General features: G+C 36.7%; 1 protein-coding gene across 1 annotated transcript in view; it reads left to right on the top strand.

Annotated features, from left to right (window-relative positions):
* MALRD1 (MAM and LDL receptor class A domain containing 1) overlaps positions 1 to 16,580 on the top strand; it is a 243,807-nt gene extending 227,227 nt beyond the window's left edge. The window contains exons 35-39 of the mRNA XM_086740250.1: positions 6,055 to 6,137; positions 6,230 to 6,320; positions 13,686 to 13,761; positions 15,394 to 15,450; positions 16,181 to 16,580. Of these exons, the coding sequence (XP_086596376.1) occupies positions 6,055 to 6,137; positions 6,230 to 6,320; positions 13,686 to 13,761; positions 15,394 to 15,450; positions 16,181 to 16,309 (436 nt within the window). The 3' untranslated portion in view covers positions 16,310 to 16,580. The remainder of the gene's footprint in view (positions 1 to 6,054; positions 6,138 to 6,229; positions 6,321 to 13,685; positions 13,762 to 15,393; positions 15,451 to 16,180) is intronic.
* Positions 16,581 to 17,365: the final 785 nt, after the last annotated feature.

Raw genomic sequence — 17,365 nt, 5'->3', positions numbered from 1 at the left:
GCTTCTAGATTAACATCACATATGATTTAACATTTTTAAACCTTTTATCAGTTTCAACATAAAATATGAGGGCTCTTGGAAAAAAAGTGAAACTAATATAGTATATTGACAAAAGCTAACAACTTTAGAAAATGAAAATGCAGAACACTGCTTTATACTGAACAAGTTTAGTCATTATTAAACATTAGTAATTACTGTTGTTGGGGGAAAAGAAAGAAAAAGAGGAAGGGAAAAAACCCAAACCCAACAGATTTCAGCATTCAATTTTCCACATGCATCAAAGTCTTCCTTGCAAATAAAGCTTGTTAGAACTTTTTCTTCCCAAGTTAATAAGGAGCTACGTTCATGCTTGTTCTTGGAGGTCATGGACTTGATTCCCTACTGCAAAGCTCTTCTCTTGTCATTTGCCCCTACCTAAGAGCCCTATGTAATATTGCTGCATTAGAGTGATAGCGTTATCTGTCTCAGACTGGAGAAAATAATTGCATAAGTAAGGAATCAGGTGCCAGGAGGAAAATGAGCAATCAAGTACACATCTGTACTTATTTTGAATTTCGCATATGCTACCTTTAATACAGCACGAAGTTTGACATTCTGAAATGCAGCAATGTATCTGCCAGACATGCTTTTGTAAATTAAACCTGCCCTGAATGAACACCAAAAACAACAAAAATCTTGTCTGTTTTTTATTTTTCCATTCTGAGTGAGATGAGCCATAACCGCAGGCACAGGATGCAGCAACACAGGCAATGCTACTAAGTTCATTCCTCTGCATTACCAATATCTACATTAGGAGATAATGACTTGGAAATCCTAGAAGCAAATTTGGAGGGTTAACATTCTCCCCTCCAGGGTGACTTTCCCATAAGAACTTGCTAATAGCAGAAGACATTTTGTCAGGCAGGATAGATTAGGATGTGCACTGGGATGGAAGTATTCAAGTGCTATTTCATCTGTCTTTCTCGCTTGCTCCTCCTGTTTCAACTATGAGGAGCTTCCTGTCTGAATGGATTGCAATGGCTATCTCTGTATTTCAGATAAGCTTAAGACTCATGTAAAATGCGCTGCTGCTAATTAGTCAAGATGTAATTAGTCCAAGGAAATTAATTGTACATAAATAATGTGGAATTTCAGCTTCATGGCTCAAGAGATAAATTTGGAGCCTTTTCAGAGTTGTCTGTCTTAAAAATAAAATAGCAGAAAAGAATTATTAAGGAAGCTCTTCAAAATGCCCATTACCCTGCTAATGAAGATTTAACACATTGCCCAGAAGACACGGTTGATCTGCATTTTGTAAGGTCCTTCCACCACATCAGCATTTGCACATCCCCAACTGCTCTCATCAGAGAGGAAGCTAACAGTGACTTTGAAGAAGCAACTTATCTGCCTACCAACTGAAAGTAAAGCACTGTAAGTACAGTCCATGCACAGCAGTGGTAGGTAATTAAGAGTGTTCTCCTTCATTAACTGGAATTCAAGTGAGCCATCTCTTGAGAGCATACCACAGGCTTCTCTGACCTACCTGGAGCTGTTAGAGTCATTAAAGTTCACCTCAGGATGGCATGTGTCAAGCATTGCACAGTAGAAAGTTGAAGTTTGACTTCATTTCCTATAAAGCTGCCTGATATTATTACTGTTATTCAATGATACAGTTTTGTAGCAACAGTCAAAGGACCAAGTCTGGGGATTGAGACTGTATTATCGTGATTGCAAAAGCACAGGAATATGTATTCTGTGCCCTCAGTACAAACAGCTAAAGAAACCTATTGCATAGCCTCAAAAACACTATGAACAAATACCACGCTTGGTTTGGAACTTGCCTTTCCCACCTTTTTTTCCTGATATTTTAATTGTATCCCTTGATGAAAAGAGGGAGACTTCTGTTCTTTTATCAACCACCCAGTCCTACATGCATTGGACAGAGTATAAAGTCTACGGGAAATGTCACCAGATGAAAATAACGCCATTTCAACACCCACCTCACACAGTGGCAAAGAACTGCACAAGCAGAAGGCCTCAAAGTGTCAGACTCTGAGAAGTGGGTACGTGTATCTCGTTCCTTAAGGACAACAGGTTCTGTGTTTTGTTGTATAAGTTTTGGTTAGCTTCCAAAACAGTTTGATTGGTTGATTACAGCCTGAAATAGTTTCTGGATTTTGTTTAATAGAAAGTGATATAGAGACGTATATAATTTTCAGATGTGTAAACCTGTCTCAATCTTCTGCATTTCTTATCAACACCTCCTATTATTCTGTATAAGACCATGCCCATATTTATTCTTTTTGAAAATACCCTTCAGCTTTACAATGGAGTGAAATAACTGGAGTACCTTGTTTAGAATTATTTATATTTTATTTTAAATTCATGGTATAGAACTGTTCTCTTCTCCAATCCGAGTTATCAGCAAATACTAGTGTCATTAAAAGTCTCGTTCTGTTCTCTCCTCTCAAGTTAGAGAGAGATTTCTCCACCACAGCTATCACTGTAGTCGGCTAGAGTTTCTACAGAGGATAGATATAAAAGGATCAAAATCTTGCAAGACATTTATTAAACAAGATTATTTTGGATATTTAAGACAAGTTCCCCTCTCTTCTGGGCACAGAAATGCTTGGCTTCAGTAAAAGCCAGAGGCAGTCGTTGTATCAGCTGAGAACCAAAGATGTTAATGAACAATTTTCCCACTTTTTCTTGCAGCCTCACTGAAATTTGCAGGCTTCTCAGCCAGCTGTGATTCTTATTTTCTCTTGTTGTTTGTTTGGTTGGTTTTTTTTATCTTCAGGAGACAGCATTTTGTAAGTAATGAAGAGTCAAACCTTAGGAAGCGTTGAATTAATCTCCAAATTATAATCTGGATTTTTCTTATAGTCTTGTATTTTATTTTAGTGATAAGGATGATTGCTAAGTTCCTCTGTCAAAGACAAAAATGAACAAATAAATTAATGTGTGCAGGTACAAATAGAAATTCTTAACTAACTGATATACTTAATCTTCAAGCTTTTTGTCATGTAGCAGAGCTTTTCCATCCTGGTCTTTCAGGATTAGCTATGCTGTTTTTACTTTCTTCATCATTTTTGCCTTCCTCCTCCCTCTCTCTATAAATAGTCCCCATGTGTCACGCTTTAAAATATTTTTCACACCTATGTATTTTTTAATTTGTCCTAATCACTTAACAAGTTTCAGAGATACTATTTCTCCTCCACCTTAATCCATTTTTTACCCAACTTCTTTTATAAGCAATGGCAGTATCATAAGGTGACACTTGTGATAACAACCTAGTTCCACACAGTGGAAAATCATTTCACTGGCCAAAATTACACATGCTGATAGCCTGACTTCAGCTTCCTAACTGGCATACAATACATACAACAATATTGTTGGGATTCAGAGATACGGAGGGGAATAAACGGCCAACCTAAGGTAATTAGTGGTTGATTATAAAATCTGTATGTATGCATGTATAAGAAGATAAGTAGTTATCTATATGACTTTAAGTTGCCTAATTTTTTTAATCCATAATTCAAACACACAATGAATATGTGGAAATATTTCATCAATAAATGGAAACATAGCATATGAAGATATATTTAATTATTACTGGGTAGTAGAATTTTCCCATACTTTTACCAGTACACACACTTGCTTTCTGAGAACTACCTCTTTGCAGCTCTGAGGTGAGCCATGTCCCGATGGTTCCAGAGCAGCAGATGGCACCTCTCTTGCCATGTCTGAGTAGTGCTTGTGCACAGCTGCAAATCTGTTTTCCCATTCTTTCTTTCACAGTCAAGTAAGTTCTGCAGTGACAAGAAAGAGGGTAATTTTGGCTAAAAGCATATCTAGCTCAACAGAAAATCTGGCAAATGGGGAGAAAGGAAATTATACAATCGAGAGCAATCAGAAGAAGATTTTGATGTGTGATTACCATCAGATTGCAATGTTTCTACATGGATCCACAGGGCTTGGTATAAGCCCAACTGCAATTTGACATTTGTATAAAATCATCAGTCTGCATAAAAGAACAGATTATGAATGACATGATTTTTTGTATTATGCTGAAGAAGAAGGAGGACTGAAGGGACCAGGTATTTTCAGTCACTGAATACAATGGGTCTCCAGCTCAGCCAGACCTGTCATCTGAAATTGTGCCAGTTTTTCTTCAAAATTGGCATGTCAGAATATGCCACTGGCTTCAGTCTCTAAAGCTAGTATTCATTACTATGCCAATTACTAACCTTGAACAAGGTAACCCTTTAACCAGAGAAAATTCGTGTCTGTGGGGTAAAATGGGCTAAATAAATCTCTTCCACTGTGTTCAGGTAGGGCTGGTACTTTCCTCCCAGCATGTTCTCTGCCCACTATTTTTCAATGGTCCCCTGAGTTGCAACGAATCCCGCCTCTTTTGGTCTTTAGTGAAGTCACCTTCCTCCTGTCATGTGTGAACTGGGATATAGATACGATTTCTGACATGTCCTGATCATTCCAGGATTCTCCTAAATTTCACTGAGGCTGCAGAGAGATGCTTGCTGCACCTATCATGCTACCCTTCCTCTTCCTATATCCACCACGCTCAGTCATTTTCTGGAAAAACTAAATATTCCTCTCACTCAGGAGTGCCTCTGTTAACTCAGTGGGCAACTGCTAGGATAAGGCACATAGGGAATACCACGTGCTAAACCATGATGAACAAAACTAAGTTCTTTCTCATATGTTAAAAAAAAATAGTCTTAATATAAATATTTAATTGTGTATATGTGACATTTCATGTTATATATTTAAGGACAGGAGAGGAAATCACAATTACAACACAGAAATTGCTTTATAAAAATTGGTGACTATGAAAAAATGTTGTTGTTACGGTGAGAAAGTAACTCAATATACAATCATCTCCACGTTAATACAGTTTGTGAAACTGTAAAGAAAGAAATCAGAAGTGAAGCTAATTTCCAGTTCATGTGGCACTAGTAGGACTGAAACTGGATTACTACCATAATTTCTTTCTCATGCTCCTTTAAAAAAAAAATAAAGTTAAAACTGTATAAAGCTCATAAACCACCAGTCATGCAGATAATTGAAAAACTGGTAGAAGTCATTCCAGTGTGACACTCAGGGTGGGGTTCAGCTCATCAAGTGGGGTGCCTGGAACTGAGGTGTCTGTATGTAGCCGTCCCTCTAACAACCCTTTGCACTAGTCATCATTTAGGGTTTGTAAATGAAGGTGCCTACAGCCATTTTGAGACTTCCTGGTGTACCCAGAAGGGCTGCATAGGGTGTTTCCAACTGTTACCTGTCTCACCAGAGGCGGCCAACTCTCACCTAGGTGTCCAAAGTCCCTTCATTCTGATGAAGAAGGCCACAATGAAAGCACGTGGCCCATAAACCCAGACAAATTAAAGTGAGAAATGATACACACTTTTTTTGGTGACTGTGATTAACTGTTAAGCAACAACTGTAAATTAAAACATCAAAGCCTGTGTCAGACCATTTGTAATTTGGTCACTTCAAATCAAGACTTGAAACAAACAGCAAATTTAGACTAATTTGACATGGCTGCAGTTGTTAGCTTAAATATAGTGCTCCAGTTTTGAAGAGGCATTTGTTGAATTGGCATAATTTTTACAAGAAAATTGAAAAACAAAAGAGAGACAGATTAGGTGGGGGGAGAAAAATGTCTTTCTCATCTCTAATCGTGTATCTTTACATTAAGGATCCAGTTACTCCACTCAGAAATGAATGTAACCCTCATGTGCGGGAAAAATAAAAAAAGGAAATTAGTCAAATTTATTTTGCTGTGGGATAAAAATACAATGGCAACATGGGCAAGGCAGACAATTCTAATCTTTGAACTTTGTTTTGGTTTATTTCTCTCTCTCTTAGGTTTGTTTTCTGTATTTCTAACTTACATTTCATTCTATTAACTTTGATGCTGCTCTTTGTGATTCCTGGGTAAACTTTAGTCACTGGCAAAAGCACTCAATAGGATTTGCATTTCTTGTGTACTTATCCCTGTTTATGATCTTTGTTTCTCCATTTTCCAGAAATTTTTTGTTTTATTCACAGATGTGGAAAAGAATGGAAAGGAAACCGTTGCCACATAAGTGCTAAGACTCTTCAGCCTCTAACTTCAAGTCTCCTTCAAAAAGGTGGGTCTGTAACAAGGAAGAAATATCTTTCAGTTCGTTCTTTGAGTGTTTCCTTTTACTTATTTCTATCTTTGATTGCTCTGATTTTGCAGATACTTGGATTGGGCTGGGTATCGGTTTCTTGCTGATTAAAATTACAGCTGCTGCCTTCTATTTCCTTTTGAAGAAGAAAGTGCCAGGAACGTAAGTGAAACTTTTATTTTGTGTAAAGCAGACACAAATGTGGCACAAAGCAATGGCTAACTGCCCAGTCTCTTTGGTTTCAACTTCTAAATCTCCCCACAGTCTGTTTTCTTTCATATGCAACACTAAGCACAAACCTAGCTTTGCAACAAAAGCTGACCTTAGTGGACCCCAGTCTGGAAACAATGAGTTACAGCTTGACTGCTTAGAATGTTTTGATTGCAATGTTGTATGATCATCCCTAAATTATAAAATTCACCATTTATCCACCTTGACAGCAGTAGCTCTGATTTTTTGTACATGATAGTTAAATGTGAAAAATAGAAGGTATTTATGGTTTTTTGAAACATCCAAGGGCAAACTAGTTTCTTACAGGCAGATTCACATCTCTTCCTGAAGCTACATGCACCCGGAGGGACATTTTTTCCCTAAATAATTCAATATTTACACACATCTGTGAACTTTCCCTGTGATAATTGGATGAAATAAAAGTGGAGAGTTTTCTACTTTAAAATATTAGGGATTTTCAGAAAAAGCTTTAATAGACTGGAAAAAATGCCAGCTGTGATACTGCAGAATTACGTGACCTTTTTTACAAGTCATAGTGTTTGCCCCCTCTCCTTCAGTTACTACAGACACACTCACAATCTGACTTTCTGTTTTGACATTTTATTAGTCATCTTAATCAGTGGTTCTTTGGATGTGTCTCATCAACTTCACCTTATCTGTTCCTTTCACCCATTGACCCTACCACTTTGTCTCACACCCATTATCCAATACCACCATCTTCATTAAGATGACCCCAGTACCGACCTCTTGGCTTGTGGTACAAGGACCTGTCTTACTCATGGTGAATGAGTGCTGCAGATGGTGATTTTTTTTTTTTTTCAAAACTTATATTTCTTCCATCCAGTACTATGCTTGCTATTAACACTGTGCATATAACAACTAAATTATCTTCTGACATCCTACAGCATAAAATGCATTCTCAGTAAAGGAAAAAAAAAACAGTAAAATCAGCGATTGTTTCTTTTGAAATGCATTTCAAGTGCTTTGAGTAACAGTAATAGTAGTAGTAGCAGTAGTAGAGATATCTCTTCATCCAGTTATTTCGGAGTTTTTTTACGATATCTCTTAGACTGACAGTTCACAGATATATTTCCTAGCCCTTTCTCTCATGCCTCTGATAATCTTTCTCTCTCCTCTGAAATTTAAGGTTTTAAAATTTTTTTTGCTGTTTCTCATTTTTCTCTAACTTGCATTTCTTCTCTTCCTATCTCTTGACTTGTCAGCAAGTACCTACCACTGTCCCTTCCTCCCTTTCAGCAATTCCTGTTGTGCATTGTCTTGTCCATTTTCATGTTGTTAGACTTCACTCACCCCTCATTTTCTTCTCCAGAACTCATCTTCAAAGCTGTGTCTTTTCCTTTAAACTTGTACTCTGCTGTAGACCTTTATCTCTTTGGGGATGTTGTTATCTCCCAAGCTATCCACTAAACTGTGCAGACTCCTGTCCTGACATTATTGCTGCTGACACATCTCTAACACTGCATGCTACCTCTGACAAGTACAGTTGTCTACGGATACAGAAGCAAAATGTTGAAGCAGGAACATTTAGCGGTTGTGTTACTGTTAACTGAGTGCACAGTTTCACCTACTTTCTTTATGTCTGCTTCCTCTTCTGTAAAGTGGGAATAATAACATTTCCTTATCTTACTTCACAGGGGCTTTAAGATTTAATTCATTCACATTTATACAACCTGCTAAGGTAGACATACGGAAATGCACCTCTGAAGTGCAAGATAAGCTGTATTGTAAGAGCTGCTTGAATTTTTTTTGTAATCTCAATTAATATTTTTGCCCAAAAAAAAGTCTGATGTCTTTTCTCAAAATACATTTCATGTTGTTTTAATCAACAAATTATTATTTTTTCATATGCTACTTCTTCTGTGCTCTAAACACTCCCTTTTACCTTTTTCTTTCATAAATGTCTGCTTAAGGGTTACCGCACTGCCATCCGCTTCTCTTCTACCCACGTATCTGTATTCAAGGAATATTTTTCCCTTTCTTGTAAAAATACATGCTAAAAAAATAGAGAGTCTTTTTTGTACATGAAAAGGTACCCTGTTGCAATATGATGCCAAACACTTAAGTGTCCTATTAGGTTTGCAATAAGAAAATATTACAGCTCTCATACGAAGAGGATCAGAGCTAGACAGAGGGCTAGACAGCTTACACAGCAAAGCTCACTCTAGTCTTGATTGTTTTCACTGGAGCTGCTATAGAAATAAGTTACAATGACAAATTTTTGTAGTTCCAAGTTTTGTCTATTAGGAACTGACTAAGATTGTAAAATCATGTTGCCCATGGTACAGAATACAAATTTTATTTTAATTGTTTTAATCACAGTTGACTTAACATGTAACTTAAAATTCATTTTATAGGCATCTTATCAAGGAATAATCTACCTAGCAAATGGCAGTTTGATTGAAATTATGAAATTGTGAAACAAATGAAATCTGAAACTTTGAATTTGAGAAGATAAGCTCACCCAGGCAGTTTGTCTCTCCTTGTTCAACTACCTAGTGCCTAACATGATTTGGTATACAAAAATCACAAGTAGAAACATAGTAGTAAATTAAGGCAAGTTATTCCTTAACTGCTTAATCAGTAATCAGAAGTGACTAGTTAAAATACAGCCAATTTTATCATACTGACATTTGGATCTTTAAGATAAGATTTTAGAATAAGAAGTTATTTGTATTTGCATAAGTCTGTAAAACGCACAATGTGACAGCACCACACAGAGGCATGAGATTTTAGTTCTTTCTTTTTTTTTTTTAAGGGGATTTGATGAACTAGAGGATTTTAATTGTGCACATGAATGATACTTTCCTACAATTCACTTTCACTTCAAAGGCTTATGTCCACTTTTAGCCTTCCTAGGTCACATTGTTTTCTTAAAGTCATTAGGCCTTAGAGGCACTCTAGGAGTGCCTGCTTGGCCGTTCTTTCACAGGGAAGCTTTGACACACTTGAGCCCATATTTACTGCCTTTTGATAAATTATTTTGCTAGCGTCTCCTTTTTCGTTACTAGTATAGAACCGTGTAGGCATTGGCAGATGATCCTCCAGAGGCACATTAACTGTTGTAGGTGCTAGCTCCCAGGACATTTTAAAAGGGAGCACAGGTCCATCTACATTTCAATGGAAATAGCACAGGAATGTACACAAGAGCTGGAGGAGAAGTTTCAGAGTCCAACAGAACTAATTTTTTCACGAGAAAAACAGGTAGAAGGCAGTAGGGGTAGGCTGGTGACCCCTTAGACAATTGCTGGGTAAGAAGTTGTCACTAACAGCAGCGAGAATCTGAGAGTTACATTTGTCCCTCTCTTTCTTCACTGGAAAACTGACAGTGCCTTAACCCCTCTTTTCAACCCAGAAAGAGTGCTCTGCTTCCCCTTTGTTCTCTTCTTCTTCTCCTTCCTTAGCAAGAGTTTAATCTCTGATCTGCAGGCTTTAAACTCTTCAGTGCCTGAGTGGGAGATACTGGAATCCATCCTACAAGTTTATTTCCTAATGGACAAAAGCAGCCCGCCACATGGCTTGGCAGCAGCGTACTTCATTACCACGATGGCATTCAGATACGGAAGCTACTTCCCAGCTGGGGATATGTAAAACTTTTGTGTAGAAACCCCAAATCAGAGGAAGCTTATAAGTTTCTCACATTCCTGTTCATGCTCCAGAGATGATGTTTTCTAGTCCAGAAGGGAAGGTTGCCAGCTACTTCACTCCTTCAGTGGCATCTGTCCTTATTGACCAAATAGAAGCAAAGCTTCAATTTAGCTTCCATTTTATTGCAGCTGCCTTCTCATGTTTCATTTTACTTTAAAACATGATAATCAAATACTTTCCACACAGCTAAGCTATGCTTCTTTGCTATTGCCTCCAAAGCAGTCAATGACCCTGGATCTTCTCAGCTTATTTCTTTCCTATTCTTGATCCGTGCCATCAGCTGTAATGCTAATGTACCAGCTGTTATTAGTCCTGTTGGTCAGAATTAACACAGAACATTAAATTTTCCAAAGCATATCAATAATGTATCTTGCCACACAGGCAACAGAGTGAAAAGCTGAAGTGGTCTGAGAAAATTTTTTAAAATTATAGAAAAACGTGGGAAAACAGGACCCACAGAGGCCATTTTTCATCCTGCCACAGGATGAAACACTCAATTCTGTTACTTCTGGGTTTGCACTTAAAGACCTCTAGAAATATGAATTTGATGGCATTCTCAGGCAATCCTGGTACCCTAGGTAGAAAGAAAGTTTACTGTTAGAAAGATTTTCTCTAACTGTTAATATGTCTGTTTACAACTTAGGTTTATTCCTATTCACCATGGACAAGAACAGGTCATTCCCTTCCTCCTTGCAAAAAGCTTTTCATGTACTTGAAGGCAGTTGTGATGCCTTCTTACAGGCTGCTTTCTTTAGGCTAAACAAGCTCAGTGCTTTCAGCCTTTCTTCATGGTTAAGTTTTTCTTACAGTTATGATGATTCCCAGTTGCTGTCATCAGGACATGCTCCAATTAGACCATACCCTTCTGGAGGTCTGCTCTGGGGGAACAGATAGTGTATTCCAGGGGAGGCTCCAAAGTGGATCTGAAGGACTGACAGAGGTCATTGCTGACTATGCCTCTGTTCCTATATCCCAAAGTGATAAATAGAATGACAATAGAATGACATTTATTGAACTGTTTTCAGCTTGCGGACTGGAAATGAGACAGATGCTGTTCTTGGAGAATGAGAGAAAAAGGTGCAGTTTTATGAGAAAAAGAAAAACAAACCTAGGAAGCAGGAGTCGTAACTGTTGTTTGGGAGTTGTTTTATTACTCTAATGCTACTATCCATATCCATTCCTTCTTCTGTAGAGTACTTTTTTCTCTGAAAGATGAAAACCAGTGCTATAGTCAGAAGTCTTCAGTTTTTGTGCAATGTACATCTCTCAACCACCACACATTGGAAAGTTTGCAAAGAAACAAGAAGTGACATGCTGAAAGAACAGAGCAGATCTCTCTGTCTATAACCTTCAAGATTACCAACATGAAAGACACAAAGGACTGATTGTTTTAAAAAAATAAATAATTAGGTTTTCTAAAGTGACTCAAGAGGTACAAAGTGTAGACGTTAAGAAGGCCAGACAGCATATTGACAGCCTAATCAAGCATCCAAGTGACTTGCAGATGATTCTAAATGCAGCTTTTGGAAAGCCTGCCCTCCTTTCATCACACCTCCTGTTTCTTCTGTGGGATGTGCAAAATATAGTCACTCCTGCAAACCTAAATTTAGTTGAAAAGGTTTTATAAATGCTATGGAAATTGAGATCTTGAGTTATAGTTACTGTTCAGAATAGAAGCTTTAGAAAATCTATAAAGAATTATTTGAAGATATTATTTTAATTATTAGCTTAATTGTTACTGACTCTGGCCCATTAGAATTTTGTTGTGGTTGTTATGGAGCTGATGATAAATATTCTTCTAGTACTGTGCTTCCTACAAAGTTGTGTACTGTCTAAAAAACTGTTTGGTTTTTCATTGAAAGGTACATCGAAAAGTACAGAATTCTGAGCTACTGCATTCAAACAAATGAAATCCAGAAACTTTAACTTTCCATTAAAAAGCATGATGTTACTCAGTATTCTCTTTATAAACTGGCAGGTATTTTGTGGAGTGTACAACTTTCTCCCTTCTTTGTGAAGTTGTAGTGGAGAAACCTATCACAAAGCAGTAGTTTTTGCTACTAAAGAATGTGGATGAGCTTAGCAAAGTTATGATCCATGTGACCCCATCCCAAGATGATTAATCCTCTCCTATTGTGGTATTTCTGGTTATGTTACAAAACCCAATTCTCTCTGAGCTGCCTTACCCACATGTTTGAGTCTTTTTTTTTTTTCCTAAACTGTCCTATGCTTGGCGTTTTTAACCCTAATTGTTCCCAACTTGGTAGAGTCTTCTCAACTTGCCACTTACAGGTTTTATTCATAAATTAGTTTTATAAACATTTCCCATTGATTAATTATTCTGGACCTTAATTTTTGTCAGTGATGAGTTACACTTGCCCTTACTGTACTTTTTACCTATCATAGGACCTTGTGATGGGCATATTGCTCTTTACTGTATAAATAAGCTATAATTTTCTATCAGGGCAATGTTTTACTTATGTCAAGTAACAGCAAGCATTGCAAGAACGAGCTTAACTCAAGCCACTGCAATATATTTAGTTAAACTGCTTGATCAAGCAGTTTAAAATTAGGGTGTAAACTGATGACCAGATGACAACACTCACCCTACTGACTAATTCTGCACTTTTATGCTTTCCTCATCAGTAGCTATATTGGTGACAGAGTATTGGAGTGGGCTACCATTGCTGTGCTCCAATAAGGAAAACTTCATATTTCTAATTAACTAAAGATCTAATGTGCTGTGTTTACTTCTAGGGATGTATGTACAACATGTAAAGTGATGTGAATATGGATTGCAGCACTGGTGTAAACTTACAAAATCATAGAATAGTTTCAGTTGGAAGGGATAGAATCATAGAATGGTTAGGGTTGGAAGGGACCTTCAAAGGTCATCTAGTCCAACCCCTCTGCAAGAAACAGGGACATCTTCAACTAGATCAGGTTGCTCAGAGTCTCATCCAACCTGGCCTTGAACGTTTCCAGGGATGGAGAATCCACAGGTTCCCTGGGCAACCTGTTCCAGTGCCTCAGCACCCTCACAGTAAAGAATTTCTTCCTCACATCTAACCTAAACTTACCCTCTTCCAATTTAAAGCCATTACTCCTTGTCCTGTCACTACACGCCCTTGGCAAAAGTCTCTCCTCAGCTTTCCTGTATGCCCCCTTTAGGTACTGGAAGACCACTATAAGGTCTCCCCAGAGCTTTCTCTTCTCCAGGCTGAACAGCTCCAATTCTCTCAGCCTGTCTTCATAGGAGAAGTGCTTCAGCTTTCTGGTCATCTCTGTGGCCCTCCTCCTGACTGCCTTACAGCAATGCAACTTTTTAGCTAATAAGTTTTATTTTATGTATAGTACTGTACCTGCATTTTATTATTATTGAATAGCTCTATGTATATCCAAAAGCATATATATTTTTAGCAGCAACAAATGAAAAATGATTATTTTAACCTACACACAACTTACACAGAACATTGGTTTCATTTCATTCATTTCAGTAGAGCTCAGTCGGAAATACATTTAGCCTTCTGTATTTTTTTACTCAAGTCTTTTCAACCTGAAACTGTTTGATTCTTTGACAACCTGTGTGATATTGTGGGTGGTTTTGTTGTTGTTTTTCGACTTTTCAAGGAAACTGGAGGAAACCGCTAACGCTTCATTTGCTAACCCATTGTACGAAGACCTTAGTTCATCTGGGAAAGTAAAGGTAAGTAGCAATAGCTGCTTCAGAAGAATGCGAGACTGTAGTCCTCAAATAAGTTTTCCATTAAAACAGAAAGTGTAATACCTCACTGTATGCTATTTATTAAAAGAAACAAGAATTAAAAATTACTGCATTAGTCAGATCAGTTCCAGTGCATTTTCAAAACAAAGGCAGATTTGAAAGCAACTCAGATTTGAAAACATCTTGATCTTTATAACTAATACTGCTGAATCTAAAAAAAAAAAAAAAAATGGTGTTGGATGAAATATTTAGCCAGACATATAGAAGAAAAAGCTCACTGAGATTTGTCTCTTTTTGCTTCTTGAAAAAAAAAAAAACAAAGCAATGACCCAACAACAAAAAACCACCAACAACAAAACACAAAATGTATGTTTCAGCACCCAAATTGCCTTTGCACAATCACTTCACTTCAATAAAATAGCTTATAACACTTCCCAATACCTTAAAAGTGCATTACTGTTCCCAACACTGTAAAAGTCACCTTGATGCTTGGTCACACATCTCCCTAATACAATTTGTTGATCATAATTAAGAGATTGCTAGAGTAACAAAGAAGTTTGTGAATAAAATATATATCTAATAGTGAACATATCACAACAAAAAAAATGTCAAGGCAAGATTTAATTATGAAATTACAGTGGTAACTAAAACTTATGTTTTACATTTAACAAGAGAAATATGATTGGCTTAAAACGCAGTTATCTCTGCTATTTGATTTATCAATGAAAATAATACAGACAAAGCACCTTGGAGGTAAAAGGGGAAAAAAGAAAGTTCACAATATCCTTCCTGCCCTCATTTTGATACTACCCTTGTTAGCATTGAAAGAACTAGGCTTGGTTTGAAACAGAAAATAAAACTTCCTTGTCCTTTCCACAGCCAGTAATGTAAGTTTCCAGTGTACCTTTGAATGGGATTAACTATGACATGCCATTTACTTTTTATAAAAGGTTCCTTACATCTGATTTTAGACACATTAGATCAAATTAATTCACTTACAGGTTGGAGTTTGTGAGAGTTTCAAGTTGGAAACATTCCCATCACAATCACATCCGATTTATCAGGACATTTTTATTGTAGTTAAAATAGATTCCTGACAGGTTTCATTTAATAGCAAGTTGAAAAACAGAAGCACAGTGCCAGGAGAGACATTTTCTTAGCCCCAGGCACTGTGATTGAAGTCCAGTGCTGTACGAGATTTTCCTCTATTTTCTTTAAGATTGGGAAAATACACGTTTTCACTTATCTTTCTTTAAAAGGGAAAACAAGTTACAAGTTTTCTCTGAGTCTGATGAGCCTGAATCTGAATGGCATATCACCAATCAAAAAAATATGGTAAAACATGAGCAACAACTCTTATCTCCAGCTGAATATCCACAAGTTACACCATTGCAGGTGTCTGTAAGTTTCATAAAAAAAAATAACAATTCTCCCCAGACCTTTCTGAACACTGAAACCATGCAAGCCTAGCGTTGCCACACACTTGCCTATAATATCGCCTTGTAGTTTTGTATCCACAGAGTGTGCTACTCAGCCACATGGAAGGATATTTTCAGAATATTTTTTGCAGCTCACTAAAAATATTCTGAAGCAATTTTTTTTTTCTTTCTATAGTCTCCTGGGTATGTCACCTCACCCGCTGTTCAAATCAGTGTTTCTCCATGGCATGAGGTATGTAATAACACATTTATGTTCTAAAGTAGGATATGTGTTGGGCTATTAAATAAAATTCATTTGCAGAGGAAAGAGAGAAAAGTTACTTAAAGTCAATGATATATTGCTACTCATAATGTTAGCACCTCTGGAAATCTGAGAAAGTTGACCGGGGTTGAATTGGCTGACAAGGACCTCATAATAGCAATTTTGTTAATGTTGCTTACTGTAGCTACTTGTTAAACCATACAGTAATTCAACACTTTCCAGTAAGGTAGATGCTGAAGAAAATGTTCAGAGTTACAGAAGTTCTTATCTGAAGAGTTTATATTATTTCTTTTCCCATACATTTCTCATTCAGGAAAATTAGAACGAGTCATTTAAATTAAATTTAAATGCCATGTACCAAAATTAGTGGCCCACTGCAATTACATTATTGTACACAGATTCTCACAAAATAATACTGTATGTGTATTAGAGCAAGAGCTCTGGAAACAAGTAAAATAAAGGTGGGAACAAATGCAGAAGAAGGTTAAATTACTTGATCAAGTGTATGTGGTGGATAACGATGAAGCTATGCTAATTTTTATCAGCTGAAAATCTGGTCTAAAAAGTTTTGAGATTTTATAGTTTTCTTTGAACTTAATATGTCACTTCTATAATGAATCTACAGCCATTCATATGTCCATTCTGTCAAATTAATTTAATTACTTGGGTTTTAAATTTAATTCTATGCTTTTTCTTTCAGTATCCATTTAATGAAGGTGTGAATGCTACTTCTTTTCCAAATCCTCTCTATGGTGAATCATCAGAAGACACAGAGAAACTATGCAGTTCCATGAAAACAGACATAAAACAGGATCAATATTACTTGTAACTCTGCCTGAAGATTTTTTCTAAAATCTGAAAATATGTCATGATACTGTAGCATTTGCAATAGGAATGAATAACTTTTCACAGAGTAACTCTCTTTTTAAAACAATTACATTCAGAAAGTAACTTTATATTAAAAATGGAATCCATACACAAGTAAAACATATACATACATATAGCCTTCTAGGATTTCTGTTGGTACAGAAAAGGATTGGTAACTATAACTATGAATTCATTTTACATTTGTATAGTTCAAATTACAGTATGTTAATAAAATGTTTAATCAAATCCAGATTCTTGAGGTTTGGGAATCATAATTTTATGTCTATTATTTGAGAAATGATGACTTAAATATTTCTGTAATTTTGCATTAGAAAGGGATTTTAAATGCCTATTTTAGTGTTCCAAGGGGCAGAAGCAAAAGAAAAGTTTTTGTATAGTTAGAAACATATCAAACTAAATCAAAGATGGTCATGAATCATGGATTTGCATATCAGCTCAGCATGTGATTCACCAATGTGACATACAAGTATGTACACTTATTTTTTTAAAATATATTTATTATTAACCTTGATAGCCATATCTGACCAAATTCCCTTCTGGTCAGCTCTACAGTGCTTACCACAATGCTACTGATATATTTAGCTCAGTGGTTGACAGAGAGTGGAAACCAGCATGTTCAGGAAACCATATTTCTGCATATGGTGGCCTCCCACATAGCTGAAACTCACGGTGTCTCATGCCTACATGAGAAAGATATTGGGGAGTGAATTCTGGACTGCCTCCTGATTTTGAGTATCATCCTCTGTGATACCAGGCATAGCTTGTGATACCAGGCATAGCTTGTAATAGTGTTAACTCTTTAAAAAACCTGACAACATGTCATCTTCCATAGTGCCTCCTTGAACTATACAGCAGTCATTTTTAGCTTTGAGGCTTAAGTGTTCCTGCTACGCTTGTGTTTTTCTCTCTACTTAATTTAAAACCCATTGGCAAGTTTCAAAGATACTAAACTCTTTCAAATTTCATAAAAAGAGACATCTGGATAGTAGACAGTATC

This window comes from Chlamydotis macqueenii, chromosome 2 (assembly GCF_036417535.1).
Source record: "Chlamydotis macqueenii isolate bChlMac1 chromosome 2, bChlMac1.mat, whole genome shotgun sequence".
NCBI classification, from domain to species: domain Eukaryota; kingdom Metazoa; phylum Chordata; class Aves; order Otidiformes; family Otididae; genus Chlamydotis; species Chlamydotis macqueenii.
The sequence above is the reverse complement of the archived record's forward strand: the minus strand, read 5'-3'. Positions and strand labels throughout refer to the sequence as shown.